This window comes from Macaca mulatta, chromosome 7 (assembly GCF_049350105.2).
Source record: "Macaca mulatta isolate MMU2019108-1 chromosome 7, T2T-MMU8v2.0, whole genome shotgun sequence".
Taxonomy (NCBI): Eukaryota; Metazoa; Chordata; class Mammalia; order Primates; family Cercopithecidae; genus Macaca; species Macaca mulatta.
In genome coordinates, this window is record NC_133412.1 from 52,158,301 (window position 1) to 52,182,109 (window position 23,809).

Sequence of the window (23,809 nt, forward strand, 5' to 3'; positions counted from 1 at the left end):
AGGCAGGCGGATCACCTGAGGTCAGGAGTTGGAGACCATGGGGAGACCCCATCTTTACTAAAAATACAAAAATTAGCTGAACGTGGTGGCATTTGCCTGTAATTCCAGCTACAGGGGAGGCTGAGGCAGGAGAATTGCTTGAACCTGGGAGATGGAGGTTGCAGTGAGCCAAGATGGCACCACTACACTTCAGCCTGGGCAACTGAGCAAGACTCCATCGCAAAAAAAAAAAAAAAAAGGCCTCTTAGCCCTGGCTTTCCCCACAGAACACTGAAGACCCAGAGGAGCCCCTGGTCGCCTCCCAGAGCACGGAACCTAAGATGGGTCACCTGTCTCCCTCTAACAAGGAGACCATCACGGTCACCCTCCATGGAGCCACCAACCTGCCTGCCTGCAAGGATGGTTCCGAGCCATGGCCCTATGTGGTGGTGTAAGTAGCTGTGTGAGAGTGGGGTCAGGGGATGGGTTGGGCTGTGAGCAGAAACCAGGGGACAGCTATTTGGAATATGAGCACCCAAAGGCCCAGGACTGGGTCATACCCAGAGGGGAAGAGCCACTGTGGGCACTGCCTGGTATCTCCAATGCTGCATGGGAAGCTGCTCACCAGGGCTGGGGAAGGCAGGGTGCCAAGGAGTCCAGAGAGTCACCCCTCCCCACCCCACCCCAACGGGGCAGGGATTGGCCACAGCTCAGCTCCAGTGGGGCAGGGCGCTTGTATGCAGAGGCCTGGGCTGGGCTCATGGGCATGATGGTCAGATTGGGGAAGGGGAATATTTGGGGCCTGCCTCTCCTGACTTCTGGGTGCCCCACCCCACCATACCCAGCCCTGGGGTAGGGTCTTCATAACCACCCTCCCCTCCCCTCCTTCTCCAGTCACTTCTATCATGGGGACTCCCATAGTTCTGGGCCTTTAATGCACCCCACACACCCCCTCCAGCCAGCTGCTGTCAGGGTACACACTTCCCCAGCCTGGCGCCAAGGCTTGCCATGCCACATCTATGCCCACCTCACGGGTCTCACTTCTTCCAGAAAGGCACCAAGTGGCAACACAATCTCCATCCAGCCAACCTTCCCTGGGGACACTAGACATGTGCTCAATCTTTACTATAAAGCACCCTCCAAGGAGCACATCAACCCTATACCCCTTCTATAGACAGACGGTGGGAGCCTTGGTGGCCTCCCACCAAGCCACCCTATACTTCCCCTCCCCCAATACTAGCACCATTCAGTTCCTGCCAAGAGTCTGTTGCCCACATTTCCTTTTGGGGAGTGCCTGCCCCAGCCCTCTCACCAATGCCTGCTGAAATCCTGCCTTCAAAGCCTCCTCCTCCAGGCAGCCACCAGAGTTGAGCTCTCCCTCCTCCGGAGCACCACAGCAGTGGTGACACTGGTCTGAAGTACTTTATATCGATATGGTTTATGCACTCCTCTGGGGCTCCCTGAGGACGGATCTCCTCCTCCATTTCCCCCAACAATGCACCCAACATAGGCCTGAGCCCAGACTTAGGGGCCAAGGAGTGACTGAGGCCAACACCTGGTTACTATGACAAGTCCCTGCCCCCCCAGCACCCCACTGTGAAAGAGGGATAGAAGCTGTGCCGAGTCCAACAGGTGAAACACTTGCCTCAAAAGCCCCATTTGTGCCAGCCCAGCTCCTCGGCCCTCCCTCCCCCAACTCCATTTCCGTGGTGAGGGAAGGACAGGTGGCGGGAGCAGGCTTGGCAGGGAGGCTGTTTCTAGCGGGGAGCTCGCCTTCTCCGCTCAGCTATTTCCATAAACCAATTATCGCCGATCATCTCGGGAGATTGAGGCCCTGACTGTCACCAATCCAGCCTGGGCGGCGGGGCGGGGAGCTGGGTGGCCGCGTGGCTCCTAGGCAGGCACCGCGACCCGCGCCATCACCCGGTTGCCATGGGAATGCGCGGCAGGAGCCTAGGCGACCCGAGCCTGGGTGGGGATAAGAGAGCCGGGCACACCCCAGTCCTCCTGCGCCCTCCCTGTGGCTGCAGCACGTGGGGCGGGAGAGAGGGTGGGGACAGAGAACGCGGGGAAGGGGGAGGGGAAAGCACGTCGCTGCACCCCTCTCCAGCTGGGAGCAGCGCCTGGGCCAGGCTGCAGCCTGCGTCCCAGGGCTCCAGAAAGGTGGAGCTGCCACCAGCTCGAGGTGGTGCTAATGAGATGCAAATGAAGGGAGAAGGAAGGGCTTCTGAAAATGAGGGCCCAGCTGTCAGGACCTGAAGGGGGCTTTCAGTGCTGGCCGCCAGCCCCAGGCAGGAACCCCAGAGGGAAGATCCAGATCCTCAGAGGCCATAGACCCTGGAAAGAATTTTATATCCCTGCACATCTGATTACAAATACACAAGTAACAAAGCACGCAATAGGCATAAGAAAGTTCACAAAAGTTTTCGTTTTCTTCATGATGAATACTTCAATGCTTTTTTAAAAATATGTATTTATTTGTAAAGACTTAAATGTAAGACCTGCAACTGTAACATCCCTAGAAGAAAACATAGGGGAAAGCCTCCTTCACATTGGTCTTGGCATTTAATCTTTGGATATGACACCGGAAGTACAGGCAACAAAAGCAAAAATAAACAAGTGAGACTGCATCAAACTAAAAAGTTTCTGCACAGCAAAGGGAATAATCCGCAAAACAAAAAGGCTGCCTATGGTATGGGAGAAAATATTTGCAAACCATGTATCTGATAAGGAGTTAATATCCAAAATATATGAGTAACTCATACAACTCAACAGCAAAAAGACAACGCAATTTAAAAAATGAGAAAAAGACCCAAATAGACATTTTTCCAACAAAGAAATACAAATGGCCAACAGGCACATGAAAAGGTGCACATCACTAATCATCAGGGAAATGCAAATCAAAGCCACAAGGAGATATCGCTTCACACCTGGTAGGATGGCTGTTCTCAAAAACACAAGAGATAAGTGTTGGTGAGGGTGTGGAGAAAAGAGAACCCTTGTACACGGTTGGTGGGAATGTACAGTAAAAAGGTGCAGCCATTGTGGAACACAGCATGGAGGTTCCTCAAAAAATTGAATATAAAACTACCATATGATCCAGCAGTCTCACTACTGGGTACATATCCAAAGGAAACAAAATCAGTTACTTGAAAAGATATCTGGCCGGGTGAAGTGGCTCACGCCTGTAATCCAGCACTTTGAGGGGCCGAGGTGGGTGGATCACAAGGTCAAGAGTTCAAGACCACCCTGGCCAATATGGTGAAACCCCGTCTCTACTAAAAATACAAAAATTAGCCGGACATGGTGGCAGGCGCCTGTAATCCCAGCTGCTAGGGAGGCTGAGGCAGGAGAATTGCTTGAACCTGGGAGGCGGAGGTTGCAGTGAGCCAAGATTGCGCCACTGCACTCCAGCCTGGGCAACAGAGCGAGACTCCATCTCAAAAAAATAGGCTGGGCGAGGTGGCTCAAGCCTGTAATCCCAGCACTTTGGGAGGCCGAGGCGGGCGGATCACGAGGTCAGGAGATCGAGACCATCCTGGCTAACACAGTGAAACCCCGTCTCTACTAAAAATACAAAAAGAAATTAGCCCTGGGTGGTGGCGGGCGCCTGTAGTCCCAGCTACTCCAGAGGCTGAGGCAGGAGAATGGCGTGAACCCGGGAAGCCGAGCTTGCAGTGAGCTGAGATCGCGCCACTGCACTCCAGCCTGGGCGACAGAGCGAGACTCCGTCTCAAAAAAGAAAAAAAGAGAAAAAAAGAAGAAAGAAAAGAAAAGATATCTGGGCCGGGTGCAGTGGCTCATGCCTGTAATCCCAGAACTTTGGAAGGCAGAGGCAGGTGGATCATCTGAGGTCAAGAGTATCCCTATATTCATTGCGGAATTATTCACAATAGTTAAGATATAGGATCAACCTAAGTATTTGTTGATGAATGAATGGATAAAGAAAATGTCATATCTATATACACACACGTGTTATATACATATATTTGTATATACTTATGTCATATATACACACACAATTATATATTGTATACATATATGTCCACATATATACAACACATACACAATGGAATATTATTCTGCCATAAAAGGGAGGACATCCTGCCATTTGTGACAATGCAGATGAGCTTGGAGGACATTATGCTAAATGAAATAAGCTAGACACAGAAAGACAAATACTGCATAATGTCACTTAACGGAATCTAAGATGAACTCATAGATGCAGAGAGTAGAATGGTGGCTATCAGGAGCTGGGGATGAGGAAAATTAGGAAATGTTGGTTAAAGGATACAAGCTCTCAGTTTTGGGATGAGTAATTCTGGGGATCTAATATGCAGCAGGTGACTGTAGTTAATGATACTGTATTGTGGCTGGGCACAGTCATGTGCCAGACCTCAGGTGATCAAGACAGGTGGATCACCTGAGGTCAGGAGTTTGAGACCAGCCTGGCCAACATGGTGAAACCCCATCTCTACTAAAAATACAAAAATTAGCTTGGCATGTTGGTGCACACCTGTAATTCCAGCTACTTGGGAGGCTGAGGCAGGAGAATCACTTGAACCTGAGAGGTGGAGGCTGCAGTGAGCTGAGATTGTGCCAGCGCACTCCAGCCTGGGCGACAGAGTAAGACTCTGTCTGAAAAAAAAAAGATACTATATTATGTATTTGAAATGTGCTAAGAGTAGAGTTTAAGTGTTTTCACCACATACACAAAAAGTAACCGTGAGGTGATAGATGTGTTAATTAATTTGATCATGATAATCACTGCAGAAAGTATATGTGTATCAAATCATCACTTTGTACATTTTAAATACATATAAATTTTATTTTTATTTGTCAATTATATCTCAATAAAACTGGGAATATATATATATAATTTTACCTTCTTTCCAAGCATTTTTTCTCATCTTTTTGCTGCCCCTGTTTTCTGGTACCCTGAGCTTAGTCTCCTGGCTTGGTTTCCTGCCCTCTGCCATCCCATCTTCTCTCACCTGAGGTTGGGGATGGGGATCCTGGGAATCCCTGTCTCAGCCTGAGTTCTGTCCTTCTCTCTGGGTTTGTTGCATCCCCTGCAGGCAGGACCACAGTTTCAGGGGTCAAGGCAGGGGGAGTAGTGAAGCACAGACCTGAGAGTGCCCCAGAACTGTTCACTCATTCATCCCCTTAGTGGGGAGCTGATTCAGGCCCAAAGATGGTACTTCTCTTGTTTGGGGCATGGCCACTTCACCCCTTAGGAAGGCACCAGGCTTGAGTCCATCTAGTAATAGGCACATCCTCCAGCCAAAACTATTCCAGACCAGCAGGCACCTGGCTCATCTTGTGGGTCAGCCTCTGTTCATCTAAGCCACTGGTTGGCTTCCAATCTGACCCCACTTCTCCACCAATATAGCTTCTCTGTAGTCACCAGTGACCACCATCCCTGACCCTGCATCCAATGGGCATCTCATCTTTCATAATCTCTCAGGTGAAGGAAATAATGTATACAGTGGTCCATTTCTAAGACAAAGTGCCTTAAATCAGCTTAGGTCAGCAAACTACAGAAGAAACAGCATATATTAGGCCCCTGCTTGGATAGCCAATGCCTGCTTTTCGGCACCCTCCCCTACCCCCGCTTAGTTGCCCTCACCAGAACAAGAAGTTTAGTCTAAAATGAAAGTTTATTAGTCTGCAAAATAGCTCGTTTTGTCTGTTTTTATCAGCCTGCCCAGCTACTTAGGTCATAAGTCAAATACTTGAGGCCAGGCATGGTGGCTCACGCCTGTAATCCCAGCACTTTGGGAGGCTGAGGCGGGCGGATCACGTGGTCAGGAGATCGCGATCATCCTCGCTAACACAGTGAAATCCCATCTCCACTAAAAAATACAAAAAAAAAAAAAAAAAAAAAAAATAGCCGGGTGTGGTGGTGGGCGCCTGTAGTCCCAGCTACTCGAGAGGCTGAGAGGCAGGAGAATGGCGTGAACGCAGGAGGCGGAGCTTACAGCGAGCCAAGATCACGCCACTGCACTACAGCCTGGGTGACAGCCTGGGAGTGAGACTCCATCTCAAAAAAAAAAAAAACTTGAATAGTCCCTGAGCTAACTAGGATTGTAACAAAATGCAGTAAGACAACCCTAAAACAAACAAACAAACTTAAAGCCCCTACTTAACAATCAGTAGGCGACATCTGGGAAAACTGACCCCACAGTACTTAGCCTATGAGGAACAGGGGGAGAGACCCATGCACTAAGGGATAAATTGCTTATTGAAACTGTGCTGGGTGTGCCTGCCTATCGGACACCCAATCTTGCAAGACTGGCATTAAAAGTCTCACTTTGGCTGCTCTCTGGGTCTATGAGTCCATTCTTTGGGTTTGGACGGGTGAGTTTGTTTCTCACACAGAGGCAGCAGTCCCTCATGACCACTCATTCTCTTTGAAGCCCTTTCTCCATTTCCAAGTTACCCCACTCTCCCACCTTCCGCTATGGCCACATCTCTTGATCTCTTCTACCTGGCCTTAAATGTTGGCCTGTCTCAGGTTTCCGCCCTATGTTGCTCTTCTTTCTCTAGCCTGTACTCTCTCTCCATGTGATCCCACCCCATCCTGGTGTCAGGAATCACATTCTCCCCTCATGCAATCCATCACCAAATCATGTCTGTGCCTTCCCATCTCTCGGACTGAGCTGCTTCTCTCCATCAGCTCCACCACCGACTTAGGCTACCACACTATTTCTCCACCTGCTCTTGGTTCCTCTACTCTTGCTCCCTGAAGATTCCTTCAAAGGCAGGTTACCATTGGGTACTGTGGTGCCATAGTACCAAAGGAACCCGGTGGCTTCCCATTGTTCCTAAAGTAAAGAGGATTCCAGGCCTAGCACGGTTGGGTCTTTGCCAGCCCCTCCAGCTCCCCAGCAACAGGATCTCCACCTCATTCTCTTTGCTCCAGCCACACTGGACATCTCTCAGTTCTCTGAGCAAACCCTGTTCCCTCCCACCCTAGGCTTCTGCACGCTCCCTGCCCAAAAACATTCTCCCTTCCCCTTTCCCCATCTCAGCTGTCCTCACTGATCTCCCAGATGAGGCCAAATCCTCCCTCATGCGACTCTGTACCAGGATATGTGCTTATGTACTTTATGTACATAAGATGTGGTGCTAGACAGTGTGAGATGCTGCAGGTCTAAAGCTCTACAGGGGGAAGGGGGAGTCCTGAGCAGGCTCACAGTGGGCACTGAGACCTATCAGAAGAAAGCCACAGGACAGTGGAAAGAAGCCAGGCTGGGTTCAGGAAGACCTAGCATCTGGCTCACTGCCCCTGACTCCTTGTGAACTCAGGCCAGTTCTTGCCTTCTCTGAGCCTCAGTCTTCCCATGGCCAGGATGTAAGCTTTGGCCTGCATGCTGCTGCAGGCCTGGCTGGCTTGTGTTCTGGCCTGGGAAACACTCTCAGTTCTTTCGAGGCAACAAGAACCCCAGCTCTGCCACCCGAGACAGATTCTGTGCCCGGGTCTACCAGGCCAGTCCCCAGGCCCAGGGTGTCCCTTGACTGGTTTAGGCATGGCTCAGTGCCCTGGGGCTTGAACAGTGTCCAGCACCTGTCACCCAGCCTGGCACAGGGAGACCTGCCAGTCAGAGCACAGCAGGGACCAGGAAGGCAGTGGCACTGACAGGCAGGGGGTGCCCCAGTGGGCAGGATGAGATGTGGAAATGGGGCCAGCCAGGAGACGGTCTGTGGGGTTCTGACCCTTGGCCAAAGGCTGCATGGCAGGGCTGCCAGTGTTGGCAGCTGCTTCTTTGGCTGCCTGCTGCCCAGAGCTAATGAGTGGGGACAGAGTCAGGACTCGAAGGGGAAGGCACTGCTTCCTCTGTGCATGTGGGGCAGGCTTGGGATGGCACAGGGGAGGAGGCACAGATCAGGGCCAGCTAGGGTCATACTCAGAGGATCCTTGATTTTCTTAGATCAGCCTGAGAGCCCTGACCCTGGCCCTAGACTGAGCCTGGCCTTGGTCACAGGATGAGCTCTGATTCTGGTGACTAACTGAAGAAGATGTTGAAAGTAGGACAATTGTTTGAAATCCTGGCAAGAGGGGGGTAAAAGAAGGTTACAGTTATCAAATACCCACCATACCCCTGAGAAATAAGCTAGAAGTATATTGTGTTTCATACAGTTTAATCACCACCCAGTCCTATAAGTGAGGTATAATATTATCATCATACCGCATTCTACAGATGAGGTTCCTGAGGCTCAGAGCATTTCCATGACTTGCCCAAGGTCACAGAACTAGTTAGTACCCAAGGGAGGATAAAAGATGTAGGATTTCAAAATCCAAAAGCTCCTTCCACCTCATTCTCTGCCTTGATCTTTCATGCGGTGGTTGCCCCTCTTGGAAGGGGGGCTGTTGGGACAGGACGCTAACCCAGACTTCCAGAGAAGATGCCGTGACTAGTGTGGAGACCCCTCCTGGGATCTGGAGTTCTCCTTCCTCCCTGTCTGGCTGGAGGCCTTCGGTCAAGGGCCCCTGAAGGCAGGGATCTGTGCAGAGTGGGTGGAGGCTCAGAATGACTCACAGGTGACCCATGAGCTTGTCTCAGCAGCCAGAGGGTTGGGCTCAGCAAAAATAACAATAACACAGTGACAGTGATCATGGGATAGTCCCAGGAATAAGGCAGCCCCCACTTGCTGATGATGTCCCACTCAAAGCTCACTGCGAGCTCGGCTATTCACGCCCTCTGATTCTAACGATGCCGTCCTGGAAGCAGGCTGCATTATTCTCGTGTTATAGTGAAGGAGGCCAAGGCCCAGGGTAGAACGTGAATGTGTCTGAAGTCACAAGGCTGGCCAGTGGGAGTGGAGCAGATGAAGATGACTATTCCCATGTGACCACTGGCTCCTACAGAGGCCAAGCCTCCTTCTCTTCCAGCAGGATCCCCATCGGAAAAAAGACAAAGGTGGGGAGCAGGCCCAGATTGAGGCCTGGGAACCAGGGTCTTCATCTTCCCTGCAGGGCCCCCACACCATGGTTTGATTTTCCACCCACACCTGCCTCCCATGACATCAGTTCCCGGAGACTCAGAACCTCGGGATTTTTATTCAGTGAGAACTTCCCTGTGTCCTAGGGTTATAAACACAGGTGGTATCAGTGGTTGAAGGATGGTTGGCCTGAGACCCACCCCCAGCTAGACGGAAGCCATAAGGATTCTTTCCAGACGTTCTCCCATCTCTGCCACCTGGGGCCCCTAAGGTATTCTCATGCCTGAAACCTTCATTCAGACTCAAGAAGCATGAGTTCTCCCTCACAGACTTCTTCCGGAATCCTGCAGAACAGCCTCAGAGTGCATTTGTGCGGGAGATTTGGGGCCGTGAGGCAGGCCAGAGGGGGCCTTCCTGGTGTCCTCGTTGCATCCTGCACTGGCTGTCTCCTCTGCTTACTCTTGAGCCTGGGCAGAGCGGCTGACAGCCTCCTCCTCCCTCCCTGGCCATGATGAGCAGCCAGGCGGCTTGGTGATCCCTCCAGGCTTTAGGCAGCTTCCCTCTGCCCTAGCCTGTCCCCCATGGGTCCCAGGGTCACATGCCACAGGGTCTAGCTTGTAGTGGAGTGAGGGAAGCCATTGAGCAGGGGTTGGGGCTCTGGGCACTGATTAGGCTCCCCCTACCCCTGTGTGCTCCATGATTCTGTCATCCCTCCATGCACACACTAAGTTTCCAGCAGAAGGAGCTTCCCTGGAATCCCATTGATCTCCTCATTCCCCACTCCTCTGAGGCTCCACCTATCCATCCAGAAACCTGTGAGATACAGAACTCCATTGTCAGGGAGGAGCTGAGCTCAGAGATGCTTAAGAGATGTGCCACACGGTCAGCAGCAGTGGAGCAGCAGTGGAGCAGTGGAGTGGAGCCAGAATTCAAAGTCAATGTCTTCAAAGCCAAGCTACTTATGCAAATCCTGAAGTTCCTGGCATGTGATGCAATAGAGAGCGGAAGCGACTGTGGCAAACCAGAGAGCACCTAGCTCATTCAGAGGAGCAGCCCCTGTCCCTCCCACTGATCTCTACATTGAAGAACGAGGGCATGGGTTGTCAGCCCTCTTCATTTTTATTTATGTTTAATTATTAGCTTTTTTTAATGTGTAGAGATGGGGGTCTCACTATGTTGCCCAGGCTGGTTCAAACTCCCAGCCTCAAGTGATCCTCCCACCTTGGCCTCACAAAGTGCTGAGATTACAGGTGTGAGCCACCCTGGCCAGCCTCTTCGATTTAATTTTATTTTATTTTTTGATTTTTTGAGAAGGAGTCTCACTCTGTCACCCAGGCTGGAGTGCAGTGGCACAATCTCAGCTCACTGCAACCTCTGCCTCCCAGGTTCAAGCGACTCTCCTGCCTCAGCCTCCTGAGTAGCTGGGATTATAGGTACACGCCACCACGCCCAGCTAATTTTTGTATTTTTAATAGAGATGGGGTTTCACCATGTTTGTCAGGCCGGTCTCCATCTCCTGACCTCGTGATCTGCCCACTTCGGCCTCCCAAAGTGCTGGGATTACAGGCATGAGCCACCATGCCCGGTCGCCTCTCTCAATTTTTAAAGAGAAACCAGAAATCCAAATGTTTGTGTAAATCAGCCAAGTTTTACTTTCAGGCCAAACACCTCTGGTCAGTGAGGATCTCTGGGCCCCTCATTGTTCCTTTCCTGAACCCTCAACCCAACTCAGACGCCACCGGTGCCTCCAGCTTTGCTGTCTGGTCCCCTTCTGCCAGGGGAGTGCTTTCCCAATGGCTGTGCATCCTCCACATATGTATAAATAGGCATTCTCCTTTCTTGAAGCTTCCTCTTTCCTCTCCCCCAGGACAACCCCCTCTCTTGATTTTCTCCTCTGTCTCTGGCCACTCCACTGTGGGATACGTTTTGTCCTAATATCCTGTGAATGTCAATGCTCCTGGCTCAGTCCTTGGCCTCTCCTATGCATCTCTAACCTCCTTTTTTTTTTTTTTTGAGACAGAGTTTCACTCTTGTCACCCAGGCTGGAATGCAATGGTGTGATCTCGGCTCACTGCAACCTCCACCTCCGGGGTTCAAGCAATTCTCCTGCCTCAGCCTCCTGAGTAGCTGAGATTACAGACATATGCCAACATGCCTGGCTAAGTTGTGTATTTTTAGTAGAGACAGGGTTTTGCCATGTTGGCCAAGCTGGTCTCGAACTCCTGATCTCAGGTGGTCCACCTGCCTCGGCCTCCCAAAGTGCTGGAATTACAGGCGTGAGCCACGACACCCAGCCTCCACACCTTTTAAGAGATCCCTCTCACCTAGGCATCCCCCTTTCCCCCATCCTGAAAGCCCCAGATTCCCTGGATCCAACCTCTCTCTTGAGCTCCAGCCCCATGGACCCACCTGCCAATATACATCTCCACTCAGACTTAGCCTTCTCCATTGATCTCATCCTCTCTCCTTCTCTGTGGCTCCACCGTCCACCCAGAAACCTGTAAGATACTGAGTGCTGTTATCAGGGAGGAGCTGAGCTCAGAGATGCTTAGGGGATGTGCCACACAGTCAGCAGTGGTGAGCCAGGAGCCAGGACTCAAGCCCATGATCCGTGAGCCTGAGCGCAAAGCTGTCTCTCTGGTCTTTGGCAAACCTGGCTTGGGAATGCTCAGGAGGCCCTGGGGTTTTATCCCGGGGAGGGCAGGCTGTGACCTCCCCCTTCCCTGTTCCCATACAAAGATGGGGACAGAGGAGTGGCTGACCCTGTCACTCAGGTGGTGGGCGTGGCCCCCTCCCTCTCCTGTCACTCATTATCCGACTTCCCAACTGTGTGCTGCTGCGGTGTCCTGTGGCTTTGGAGAAGTGGGGCCTAGGGACTAACCGGGGACTGTGGAGGGCACTCTCAGGATGGTCAGTGTGGCCAACGAAACCAGACCTCGATCCCTTCACAGCACCCTGGAATGGGACAGAGAGACCAGGGGCCAGGTTGGACCAAGGTGCTCAGTGCCCCCTGGGCCTGGAGGGAGCCCAGTTCCCGCCCCCACCACAGCTGGGCTCTGCTTCCCCACTTTGGGGGCATGCTCTTGGGACAGGATTTGGAATCTGAACCCTCCTCCCAGCCAAGAGCTATTTCCAGGACAGTCCTGAGGAGCTGCCACTGGCTCAGCAGCCTGGGCCAGTGAGTTGGCCTGGCAGAGCTGGAAAGGAGGTGCTGCCACTGTCCCACCTGATTTTCCAATGGTCTGTCCCCTCTTCCTTCTTTCAGCAAACACCTGCTGGGCCCCACTGTGCCCAGGCAGTGGGAACTGAGCTCCAGCAGCGACAAGACAGGTCCCTGCCCTTGAGGGGTGAACAGTCCAGTAGTGGTGGTGAGGGTGGGGAGGGGCCAGGAACCATAATGCTGCCCCCACTCACTCATCCTTTGCCCACAGTCTCCCAGGAAGGTGGACAAGCTCCAGTCCCAGCACTAGGGTATCGGAGCCCCTCAGGAGGCTGGGCTCTGTGTCTGAGCCAGGGAGCAGCCCCAGACCTCAAAACATGGACTGAACAGCACACGAGTTAAGCAGGGAATGAGTATCAGAATGACAGGAATCAGAAGAGTCCGGTGATTTCTGTGAGGTCAGGAAGTTCGACTTTACGTCTGGTCCACGCTCCTCCTGCCCTAAGACTGCATACGTGAGAAAGGGGGTACTCAGAAGAGTGGCTGTTTAGAGTGACTGAACCATTGAGAGGATCCCGCGTCCTGGCAAGTCCTGCTGGGTTGTCTTATCCAGGCCCGCACCTTCCAAGGGGACTGTCATTGCCTCCCCATAGGACCATGGTATTGACTGACAGGTCCACCTATCGCCCATGGCCTAAGAAGGTGGCTCCCAGGGCCCCTCACCAGCTATGCCACAGGACAGGCCACAGCATGATAGTCCAAAGGCTGACAGATGGTACAGACAGCAGCCCTTCCTGGTCCTGCATCACCTCCAGCCTCAAAAAGAGCAAAAATGTATCTCTGGAAAATAAGGAAATCCCCTTCCCAGAAGAGGGTAGAAGGTGCAACAATGCCCAGCACACCAGCACTTGAGCCTGACTTTGGGCCATCACAAAGCTCTGTGGGCTGTGCTTTTCTCCTTGTCCACCATGGGTGGAAAGGAGGGGTGCCCACACTTTGGGATGAAGTGTGAGTAGTGGCGGGGTGGAGGAGCAGCATCCTTGCTTAACAGGAAGATCTTTGCCTTTGCTAGAGTGCTTCTCTCAGAGTTTCTTGGAAGGTGCCCTTTCTTTTTCCCAGAGCAGCCCTCATGCCCTGCAGGTAAGGGCAGGGGAAGAGCCAGGCCCTCATGGACTGGGAACTGCTGGCCTCCAGTTGGCGCCCTCCTTGGTCCAGAGTCAATTATTCTGTAAACTGAGGCCCACCTGCAGTGTTGTAGCACCATCAGCAATTAGTGATGCTTCATTAGAGTGCAATTAATAAATGAAACCCAGGATGAGAGCCCCTTGCGTTGCTGAGAATAACAGCCCTGCTCATGCCTTAAGTGGCAGCCTCCTGGGGCTCAAAACCCACAAGGACCAGCTGCCCTGCCTTCGGCATGGGGCTGGGGGAGGCGGCACCATGGACTGGGGGCCTTGTCAAGGCTGTTGTCTAGTGAAGCGGGGGTGAGGAGAGAAGGGAGCTTCAGCACTGACTCCCTGCCTCAGATCTCAGCTCCTCCTTTGAGGAGTCCCTGGGCACAACACCCCGGCCAGCAATCCCAGGGGAACTTGGCGAAGGCCAGAGGTGTGAGGGCTGGGGCTCTTCCCTCCTGCCTGCCTGGCCTCAGAGGACACTGCTTGTGGCCACGGCAAAAAGGGGCCTTGAGAGGGACCCAGTCAGGGGAGAACCGCAGCCTCCCTCTCCTGACTCCCCCAACCCCTGCTCCCAAGCCGGCACTTGCATCAGTCAGACAGCCCCTCTCAAGCCTCTTCTTCTCTTCTCCAAGTGGAAAGATCCTCCATCTATCTGTTTAAGCCCTGCCTCCTCCAGGTTTAGGGTTGGAAACACAGGAACCCAGCCTTTGGCCACCCCATTCGGATGATTGTCTCGGCAGAAGCCAGCTCCCATCTCCTGTTGCATAAGACTGGGCTCCTGGATTGGGAAGAGGTAATTGGGTTTTTCAGAGCCTTCCAGGGATCGAGGCAGGCCTAGCCTATGGCCTGGGAGTCTGGCAGCCTCTTGGACTTCTGGAGGATGGGGGAGGCAGGCCTCCCCGGCTCAGAAGTTGGCATGGAGGAAGCAGGTAGAGGGGAATTGCCCTACCTTCTCAGGAAAGATTGAGGCCTGACCATGATACCTCGACAGCTGGCCTGCAGGACTGCCAGTTCCCTCACCTCCCTCTCAGTTTCCCAGGTGAGCCAGCAATGGGCTGTGATGGACCAGGTCAAAGGGGCCCAATACCCCTATTCCACCATCCATCCACTTAAAGGTCCGCTTTTTATCCACTATTCCCAGTGCCTGCCTGACTTCCCCAGTGCCAGGGGCTTCTGGGAACATCCCTCTATTCTTTCAGGATTTACAAGCCTGCCCAGCCAGGACCCCAGCAGCCACAGCAGATCTGAGTCGGGCCCCTCCCCTTTCCTTTGCTCTCCTGGTGGCTGGCCTGGGATTGGCACTCAAAACAAGCCAGGCTGCCTGTGCCCCAGCTTCTAAAGCTCTGCCCAGGAGAAGGCCAAGCCTTGACTATTGTTCATGCTTTGAGGCTTTGAGGGGAGCCAGAGGCCAAAAAGAAGGCAGGGCAGGTGAGGGAGGTAGGCTCAGGTGTGAATAGAAGACCCTGGAGGCAGTTTGAGGGCTGGGTAACAAGAATGGGTACAGTATGGTACTCACACCTCTCTGGGCAGCCTTGTGCATGTGCATGTGTGCATGTATGTGTGTGTGCATGCATCTGTGTGTGTGTGTGCATGTGTGTGTATGTATGTGTGGATGTGTGTGTGTGTCCCCTGGAGTGAGGGGGAAAGCAGCTCATGAGCACTCTTGCTTTCTGTCCATCAAATCCCATGCTTTTCCGATGCTCACTTCTTCCACTCACAGCTGCATCCCCCAGGAACCAGATGACACATTTTCCCTTCGTCATGACCTTGCAGAAGGAAAGCAAAGTCCTTGTTCCCTCCCACTCACAGCTGCGCTTGGGCCTGGCCCCCTCATCCCCCGCTAGGGTGGGGGCCCCAGGAATGCCTAGCTGGGGACTGGAGTTTGTCAAAGACACACACCCTTCCAGCAGCCTGGAGGGTAGGCCAGGTTGAGGGGGGTTTACATTTTCTTGCAGCTTGGTCTTGGGGCTGCTGCACTCTAAATCCGACTCCAGTCCTATCCTGGCATGGCTGCCCATGCTGTGACTGGATTAAATCTGACCCTGAGACAGCAGGCACCACCCACTACCTCCTCCTGGCTCTGGATGCCTGGAGCCAGAGGGTCCAAGCTAACAAGGCTGGTCTTTGCGGGGACGGGGAGGGAGGTCTCTCCTCGCAGACAGCCTGTGGAGAGGCCTAGGGAGGCAGGTCTTGGAGAGGTCCCCTGGGCTCGAAGACTGCATTGGGAGCCCTGAGGGAGCCCGGGAACCTGGAACTCAGCCACGTGCCCATCTGCGGGGTGCAGAATGGGGCTGGGAGCAGGGAGTGAGCTCGTCCCCTGCTCCTATTCTGTGAAGAATCAGAGACCCTTATTGCTCTCCAGATTCTAGAATAGCATCAAGGCCCGGAGGAGTCAGCTGTGCCAGGAAAAGCCATTACCCTGACAGCTTCCCTCCACCTGCTAAAAGCCTCCCTCTTCCCCTGGGGCCTCCCCCTCCCACCCAGTTGCTTTATCTGCACTCACCTAGCCCTGATGACCTTCATATTAGATGGGGCAGGGAGGTGGAGAAAATAGTTGCTTAACTCTTTCTAAGCTGGAGGAAAGTCAGCACCTGCTCCCTTGCCTTGCCCCATCGCCTTCCCCCACCTTCTTGCACCTGGGAATTTCTCCTGCCACCCTCCCAGGAGGGTTGGGAGGATATGAGGACTGTAGAAGACAGGCTGGCATGGGGTCCAACCTGAATCCTGAATCCTGTCACTATGCTGCCTGTGACTTCACACATTCAGTTGTGTCTTCTCTGTGCACACAGAGCTATATGAAGATTCCTGGGAATGCCCCAGGAATGTGCCTGTGCAGGTGCAGTTTTGTGTCCAGTTCTGGGGTTGACATTTGGGTGCAGAAGGACTGACTTCTTCCTGACACACCCTCGGCGCTTCTGGCTTTCTGCTGTTTCTGTGCAGGTCCCTGAGGAGGGAGGCTGTGAGGCCTTATTGTGCACTAACTATATATCTGTAAGTAGCAGATCGGGTGGCTGGGTAGCACAGGGAGGCTGCTGAGAGCCTGAGGTCTCTGACTTTGCTGGGGCAGCTGTCAGGAGCGGGAGCCGGGGCACAGAGTGTCATAGGAGGTGCTTAGATTGCACCCCTCAGTCAAGCACGGTCACAGAGCCGGAGGGAAAAAGGGACCTGAGGGTGGAGGGAGCAAGCTAAGTGCCACGTTCCTGCTAGGCTTCTGCCTTCCCTCTCTAGCCTGGCAGCCTCCCGCACACCCCTCTGGGGGTGTGAGGAGTACATTCTGCAGAGCCTGCAGGGGTGATGTGTCTGGATGGACACTCATCTGAGAAGGACTCCAGCTCTCTGGGAGATGCCCCTTCTCACCCCAGCTTGTACTCAGTGCCTACCTCTTTCCCCTTCATGCTGTCCTCAGGCAGGTCCTCTTGAGAAAACACTCAGGCTGTTCTGTATCACAAAGAAGGGAATAACATGAACCGGGGCTTTCTGGGTGCTGGGAACAGAACATGCTTTCTTTCCAGTCCTTATAACCACTGTCTGAGGAGGGTACTACTGAAAAAGGAGGAACTTAGGTGCAGAGGGGAGGTGATCCCACCAGGATAAACACAGGCTCCAAACCCAGCTCTGAATCACTCCCGAGCCTATGCTCTTTCCAGGATTCCACACCTTGGCCAGAGCAGCCAGACATTCCCCAATTGCAGACCCAGAGTTGGGGGCATGATAGGGAAAAATCATGCCAGGGCAAAGGGGCTGGTCACAGGAGGGTCAATGAGGCTAAGCTCTCCAGTGCTATGGGGTAAGAACAGGAATTATATTTATATTTTAATAACTTAAGGTACTAACAATTATTAACACTTTCTTGGTACCTAGCAATGTGCCAGGCACTACACATATTCATTTGTTTCCTTCTCACAACAGCCCTGCAGGCTGGGCACCATTACCATCTCTGTTTTATAAATGAAGAAAATAAGGCACCACAGGTTCTGTACCTTGCCTAACATCACCCAGCTGGCAAAGGGTAGAGCTGGGATTTGGAACCCAAAATGCCTGGCTGCAGGGTCCTTCTTACGATCACTGTGTCACACTGCCATTCAGTCAAAGCAGAGCAGGAGTCCTCAGTTGACCTCTGGAGCTTGGAAACGGAACTCCTGCAAGCATGGTTACCCACAGGAGCAGGGATGTGATGAGTGGGGGCAAGGAGCCAGGTCACAGCGTCACTTAAGTCTAAAGGGCAGAGGGAGCAGTGAGGGCCAGGGGGCTCCAGAGGGCTTCTTGGAAGAGAGGAACAAGCTGGGCTGGGAAGAACCATGTTGGTGTTGCTAATGCACAGAGCAGGTGGAATCTGAGCCAATTGGCCTGCCCCACACTCCCTTTGGGGTCTTGAGGGTGGAACAAGGGCTGGAGGGGAAGACATCGTTGCTCCCATCCTGGGGTACGATTTGTGCACCTTGCCTTCCTCTGCAAGGTGTGTGGTGTGGCTCCCTCTGCTACAGGATCTCTGGGATGATTCCTCAGCCCATGACTGCTGCAGTTAATGGAGCAGCGCTGGGGACGGCCCTGGCCTAGTAACCTCTTCTACAGAAGTATTCACTCTCTCCCTGAGCCATTTGACTCCTCTGGATCTCCGATATCTGTGGGGTGCATTTGGGGTGCAGAGGGCCCAAGCTTACCTCTCACCTTAGCCTGGTCCTGAACAATCCGAGTGCTTGAGGGCTGGAAAGCCCTTTCCACCACCCCCTGCCCCCAGACCTGGACCCAGCTCCAGGTGTCCAGCTCCAGGGGCCCAGCCCAAGACCCTGAACGCAGCAGGCATCTCAGAAGGCAGCAGCATGCGTGTGCTTCATTGCAAGCATTTAGAACTGGGATTGCTGGGCGGAGCCTGGAAATCTGGGCCAGAAGTTTAGGGAAATAAGGTGAAGAAGAGATGACAGCCAGGCGGGGCTCTGCACAGCCACCCTGCCCAGAGGCTTCCTCCCACCGAACCGAACCGAGAGAAGAGGGAGGCCATGCACACGGGCTCTTGCTGGAGAGCCCTCCCTGGTGAGGGCTAGGAAGTCAGGCGGGCAAGACATCTACCCTCTACCCCCACCCCCACCCCTGCCCTGAGCCTCTCAAAGTGAGAAGCCTGTGACTAAGTGAAGGCCTCAGTAGTGGTCAGCGAGAGAGTGTGGTCACCCGGGCTGGCAGAGGAGCCCGGGGAGAGGCCTGGGATGACACAAGTGTCTATGCATGAGACAGAGCCCTCCACATGCTGTCCACCTTTCACTCCGATTTATGGACAATGGAGCCTGGGAGGGGGACAAGCAGCAGACAGGACCCCTCCCTCTGACTCACCCTGCCCCTGCTCTCCCCAGGAAAAGCACATCTGAGGAAAAGAACAACCAGAGCTCCAAGGCAGTCACATCTGTGACCTCAGAGCCCACCAGAGCCCCTATCTGGGGGGACACGGTGAACGTGGAGATCCAAGCTGAGGATGCAGGGCAAGAAGGTAAGGTGGGGGCTGGGCCGGCATGTGCAGGCAGGGTGTGAACACAGCCAAGGACTTAGGGCGGAAGCAGGCTCCCTCTCACCGCAGCTGGTAGCCACCTGAACACCTCCTTGGGCTCAGTTAAAAGCACTCAGAAAAAATCATAATGCTGTCACGCCTCATCTCCCCATCCTGCTCAAAAAATGAGTTGTTCCACATAAATGAATTTTCCAGACAATGCAAGCTTATCTTTTTTATGACTGTTGTTATTATTTTCATGGCTGTTATTACCGCCGTCTCTCACTGAAACAGGACATTACAGCCTCCTAGCACGTCCCCACACATCGCTCATTGGAGTCACCGCCTCCCGGGAGGTGCAATGCTGCTCCCATTGCTTAAGAGAACATCGACGTTCAGGGAATTTAACTGGCTTAAGCTCAAGACCGAGGTCCAAGGACTCGGAATTGCATGTTCTTACTGCAGCTGCAGGGTTCTTGCTGCTTCCATTTGATTTTTTAAAAAATCCTTGACATGTCCCTAGAATGGGTCCCTCTTTCTGCCTAGTCCTCCCCAGGTGTCAGCCTGAGCCACCAGGTGCCCACGTACACACATGCATGTGCACCCTTGTATTTACTTTCACACTGTGGGTCTGTTGGATTTCCATTCTCCTGGGGCTGAATGGAAATGGCAGGCTGGACACATGGGAATACTGATTGGCTGATGCCCGAATGGTGGGGCGTCGCATCGGGCACTGCCAGCACACACCGGAGGTGCCTGGCGATGTCTCTAATCTTATCTAGTCAGGACCTCAGACTTGCTTCTTGCAGGTGGTCTCTCCCTGAGAGGACAGGCTTTGCCTCTCTCCCTTGAAACCTTGCCAGAGACCTAGACAGAACTTGTCCTCCTCACACAGAGCAGAAAGCCAGCTGGAGACTATGGGAGGGGAGAAAGGAAACAGGAAGCGGAGCCTTCGTAAAAGGGGAAGGAGCTAGCTCTAGGTCAAACCAAATAATTTTTCTTTTCTGCCTGTAAAGGGATAGGTGGAGCTATTGGGATGCTTTAAGAAGATGCAAAAGAGGAGGAAAATTTGACCTAAGATTTCATGCAGAGGCACATGTGTGCCTGTGTGTGCATGTCTTTGTGAATGCTTGCATGCTGGTTCATGCGCATGTGTGAATGTGGTGTGTGCTGTGTCTGTACTTGTAGACATGCATGTCTGTGTGTCTTATGTGTGTGTGTGCTTGTGTGTGTCTAGCTGCAATGTTGTGGTGTATGTGTGTCTGGATGGATCTGGATGGTGGTGTGCGTCTTGCAGTGCATGAGTATGTGTAGTTTGTGTGTGTGGCTGTGTGTGTATGCATGCATGTATTTATGTGGCTGGTGGGAAGTCAGAGGTTGTGGTGAGTGAACCTGAGCTGGGATCCTGCCCTGGGCTCTACATACTTGGGGTAACAGAGGAAAAAATGTAATGGGGTCAGTGACCCCAGGGCCCATCTGTGCAGCAGAGAGAGGGGCAGGACTAACTGCAGGAGGGACAAGAGAGTGGGGAGGCCTCACAGGCAGGCAGGGAATGTTGGCAGGCACCTCATTGCAGACTGAAGTAGCTGGATGCTTGTCGGAACCGGTTGCTGTGGTGATGTCTGCGTTGGGGGTTGGGGAGATGGGGGCCAGGCCAAGAGGAGGGGGAAGGGTGGGAGATAGCTCAAGGATGTGTTAATGAAAAGCAAAGGGGAGTTTCAGACCCTGTGTCAGGGCCAAAGCAGGCGGGTGGCAGAAATAGCTTGTTGGCCACACAAAGGGAGTGGTGGGAGGCCGGAAGGGCACAATGCCCAGAGAGGAAACTGATGAAGCATGTTTGTAGCATGGAGACAGGAGCAGGGAGGAGTGGCTGTCCATTACCCCCAATTCCAGCTCATCTGCTGGCTGCCCACACAGAGCTCCAGGAATAGCGGGTGGAGAAAATGCATGGCACTCACCTCTCCTTCAACCCTGGCAAATCCCAACTGGATTCTGGGTCCATGGCGAGTTGGCATAAGGGGCTTCAGCCTGCACAGCTCCTGGTGGTGCTTTGGCTGGGAGCACTGGAATCCCCCAGCAGAGTTTCCTCAGGTCTGCCTACAGCAGGCTTTGTGTATGGAGAGCTGCAGATGCTTAAAGAGGAGGAAAATAGTGACAGCCACAAGGAGCATTTGCACAGAATGTTACAGCTTGAAAACACACTCTTCTCCCTACAGCAACCCAAGGGGAGAGACAAAGCTTCTTATTAAAGTGTTAACATTTTAAAAAGCAGAAACATGAAGCTCAGAGAGGTTAAATTACTTGCTAACAGTCACAGAGCAAGTTAGTGTCCTGGTACTAGAACCCAGGTCTGCTGACTTCATATCCCTTGCCTCAATCTCCCTTCTTCAAGCCAACCTCAACACCTTCGGTGCCTTTTCCCCCTTCTTTCCTTTGAGCATGTATCCTATGTGACAAGCTCTTGAGATATCTTGGCAAGTGTTCAGGGTCACTGTGGGGAAGACAGAGAAAGAATATAGTAAAGCTCTCAGCTTACTTTTCCATCCCCACATCCAAATGACCCATCCAGCTCCAAATGACCCAGCCGCTGAGCCCACTGAACCTGCTGAGCCCTCAAGGGCCAGCTGCTGTCCCTGGTGCTGAAATCCCTTGTCTCAAGAGACGCAGAGGGCAAGGGGCTCCCCAAGTGTCTCAGGCACACCCCTCCGCCCCATCCTCCCTTTCCCGTTCTTCTCTGTTTTGTATCCTTTGTATCCTTTCTTACCCCATCTCTCTCATTCCTTCTCCATCCGTCCTGTATCCTTCTCCTCCTTTTCTCCCTCCCCATCTTTTCTTCCTCCTCAAATCATAGATTTCCAGAATAGAAAGATGCCTCAAGTGTCACCAAATTCAACCCTTCCCATCATCTACCTTTTAGACGTGTGATGTTGATCTCGTTATATAACACTCTGAGCTCCACTGTTCATATTTTAAGAACAGAGATGATGATACCTACCTCAGGGGTTGTGGTGAGAATTTGTTGGAATCACGGCTGAGACGTGCCCATCCCCATGCCTGGCACACAGTGGATGCTCACTAAATAATCATGACACTCCTGCTCACTAAACAGGACTGTCATGATTATTTATAGGACATTGGTGTTCTTCTTAAAGTTTATACCAGCCAGGAGCGGTGGCTCACGCCTGTAATCCCAACACTTTGGGAGGCTGAGGCAGGTGAATCACTTGAAGTCAGGAGTTCAAGGCCAGCCTGGCCAACAAGGCAAAACCTTGTCTCTACTAAAAATACAAAAATTGGCTGGGCGTGGTGGTGGGCGCCTGTAATCCCAGATACTTGGGAGGCTGAGGCAGAAGAATGGCTTGAACCTGGAAGGCAGAGGTTGCAGTGAGCTGAGATCATGCTACCACACTGCAGCCTGGGTGACAAAGTGAGACTCTATCTCAAAAAAAAAAAAGTTTCTACCAACATTCATGCTATTTTATGAGAAAATATAGTCTATTTGGAGGGTGTTTACTAAGTGGTGCATTATTCTTAGTATTTAGTTTTCCCTTACTTGTAGTAGGCTTTTATTGATAGCTGTATTAAAGGATTTCTTGAGCAAATCACTTTTTCTTACTGAAATTCAGTTTCCCCACCTGCAACATGTGTGAAATAATCTCTCCCCATCCTGCCTCAAGAGCTGGCACAAGTGTTTGTGACCAAGGGAAGGAATCTTATTCCTGGAAATAGGTGCTATGCCTGCTTGCCTGTGTGTCTCAGTGTGTGCACACATGTGTCTGTTGCCACAGGGGACTGGACTCAGTTCTGTGTGTGTCTATCTCTGGCCTGGGAGTTTCTAGACCATGGGAGAAAATTGCATGTTGGAGTCCTAACAGCAACGGGCATGGAGCTTTGCCCTGTGCAGAGGCTCAGACTATGCTTATGGGTTTGTGTGCACAGGGGTGATCCACACATGTGCATGCATGTTGATTCCTCAGTGTGGCCCCTGCTTCCTAATCTCAGCAATGTCTCGCACCTCTCACTGTCTCTCCTTGCTGGGAGAGAAAGGGATCCATTTAAAAGTGAAGCTGTGCTCATTTTTTATCTTTCCAGATGTGATCCTCAAGGTGGTGGACAACAGAAAGAAACAGGAGTTGTTGTCCTACAAAATCCCCATCAAGTACCTGCGTGTCCTCCACCCCTACCACTTTGAGCTGGTGAAGGTGAGTCAGAGGCCTGGGAAAGTGTGGAGAGAGCAGGTGGGAACCACCTTGAATGTCCCCAGTCATTCCCTCAGAGAAGCTCTGAACATTCCACACCCACCCACAGCATGACACATCTAGGACCATGTGGGGCTCAGGAAACATAGCTCCTGGTACATACACAGGAATGATGTCTACAAGAATTTGGAATTCTCCAAATTCATCTCTGTAAGACAGCTGATTATTATAGGACAATTGCCACATTAAATGAATATACCAATTAAAGATAGATTTTGATTACATAAATGTTAAAAGAGTGGATCTAAAAATCAAAGAAACACAATATTTACAGAGTACCTGCTGCTTCGAGGCCCTGTGCTAGACACTTCACACTCCCTCTCTAATCCTCCAGGTAAACTACATTTTGCAGACATGGGACTGGGACCCGGGGAGAAAAATCTCCTCTTCCTGAGACACAGAGCAAGTGAGCGGCAGAGTTGAGGATGAGCCCAGGTCATGCTGTCTCCCAAGCCAGTTCCTTCTGAGCTGCCTCCCCATGCTGCCTTGGTCAGAAGGCCCAGGAGAGTTGGGGGTTACATGGCATAAAGCATTCCCTGGAGTGAGCAACTGGATCCAAGCCATGAACTGAGGGGCCTGAGGCTCCTCACTCCAAGGTTGGGCCTCCAAGGCCAGACCCCTGCCTGTCCTCCCTCCTAGTGCTAAGGGGTAAGGGGTACAATTCACTCTCATTACTCAAGGACTTATGAAGCACCTACTATATGGCAGGCAGCGAGCCAGAGATGAACAGAAGCATCACATTCCCCTCCCCACTGTGCGCTCCAGACCCTGATAGTGGTTGAGAGTATAGAACAATGTAAAGAACAATTGTCGG

At 52.4% G+C, this 23,809-nt stretch overlaps 1 protein-coding gene across 1 annotated transcript in view; it reads left to right on the forward strand.

The window, feature by feature from the left end:
- The window catches only part of CCDC33 (coiled-coil domain containing 33), a 100,534-nt gene that overhangs the window by 7,303 nt on the left and 69,422 nt on the right, over nt 1-23,809 (forward strand). The window contains exons 2-4 of the mRNA XM_015142698.3: nt 267-430; nt 18,606-18,739; nt 22,829-22,938. Of these exons, the coding sequence (XP_014998184.3) occupies nt 267-430; nt 18,606-18,739; nt 22,829-22,938 (408 nt within the window). The remainder of the gene's footprint in view (nt 1-266; nt 431-18,605; nt 18,740-22,828; nt 22,939-23,809) is intronic.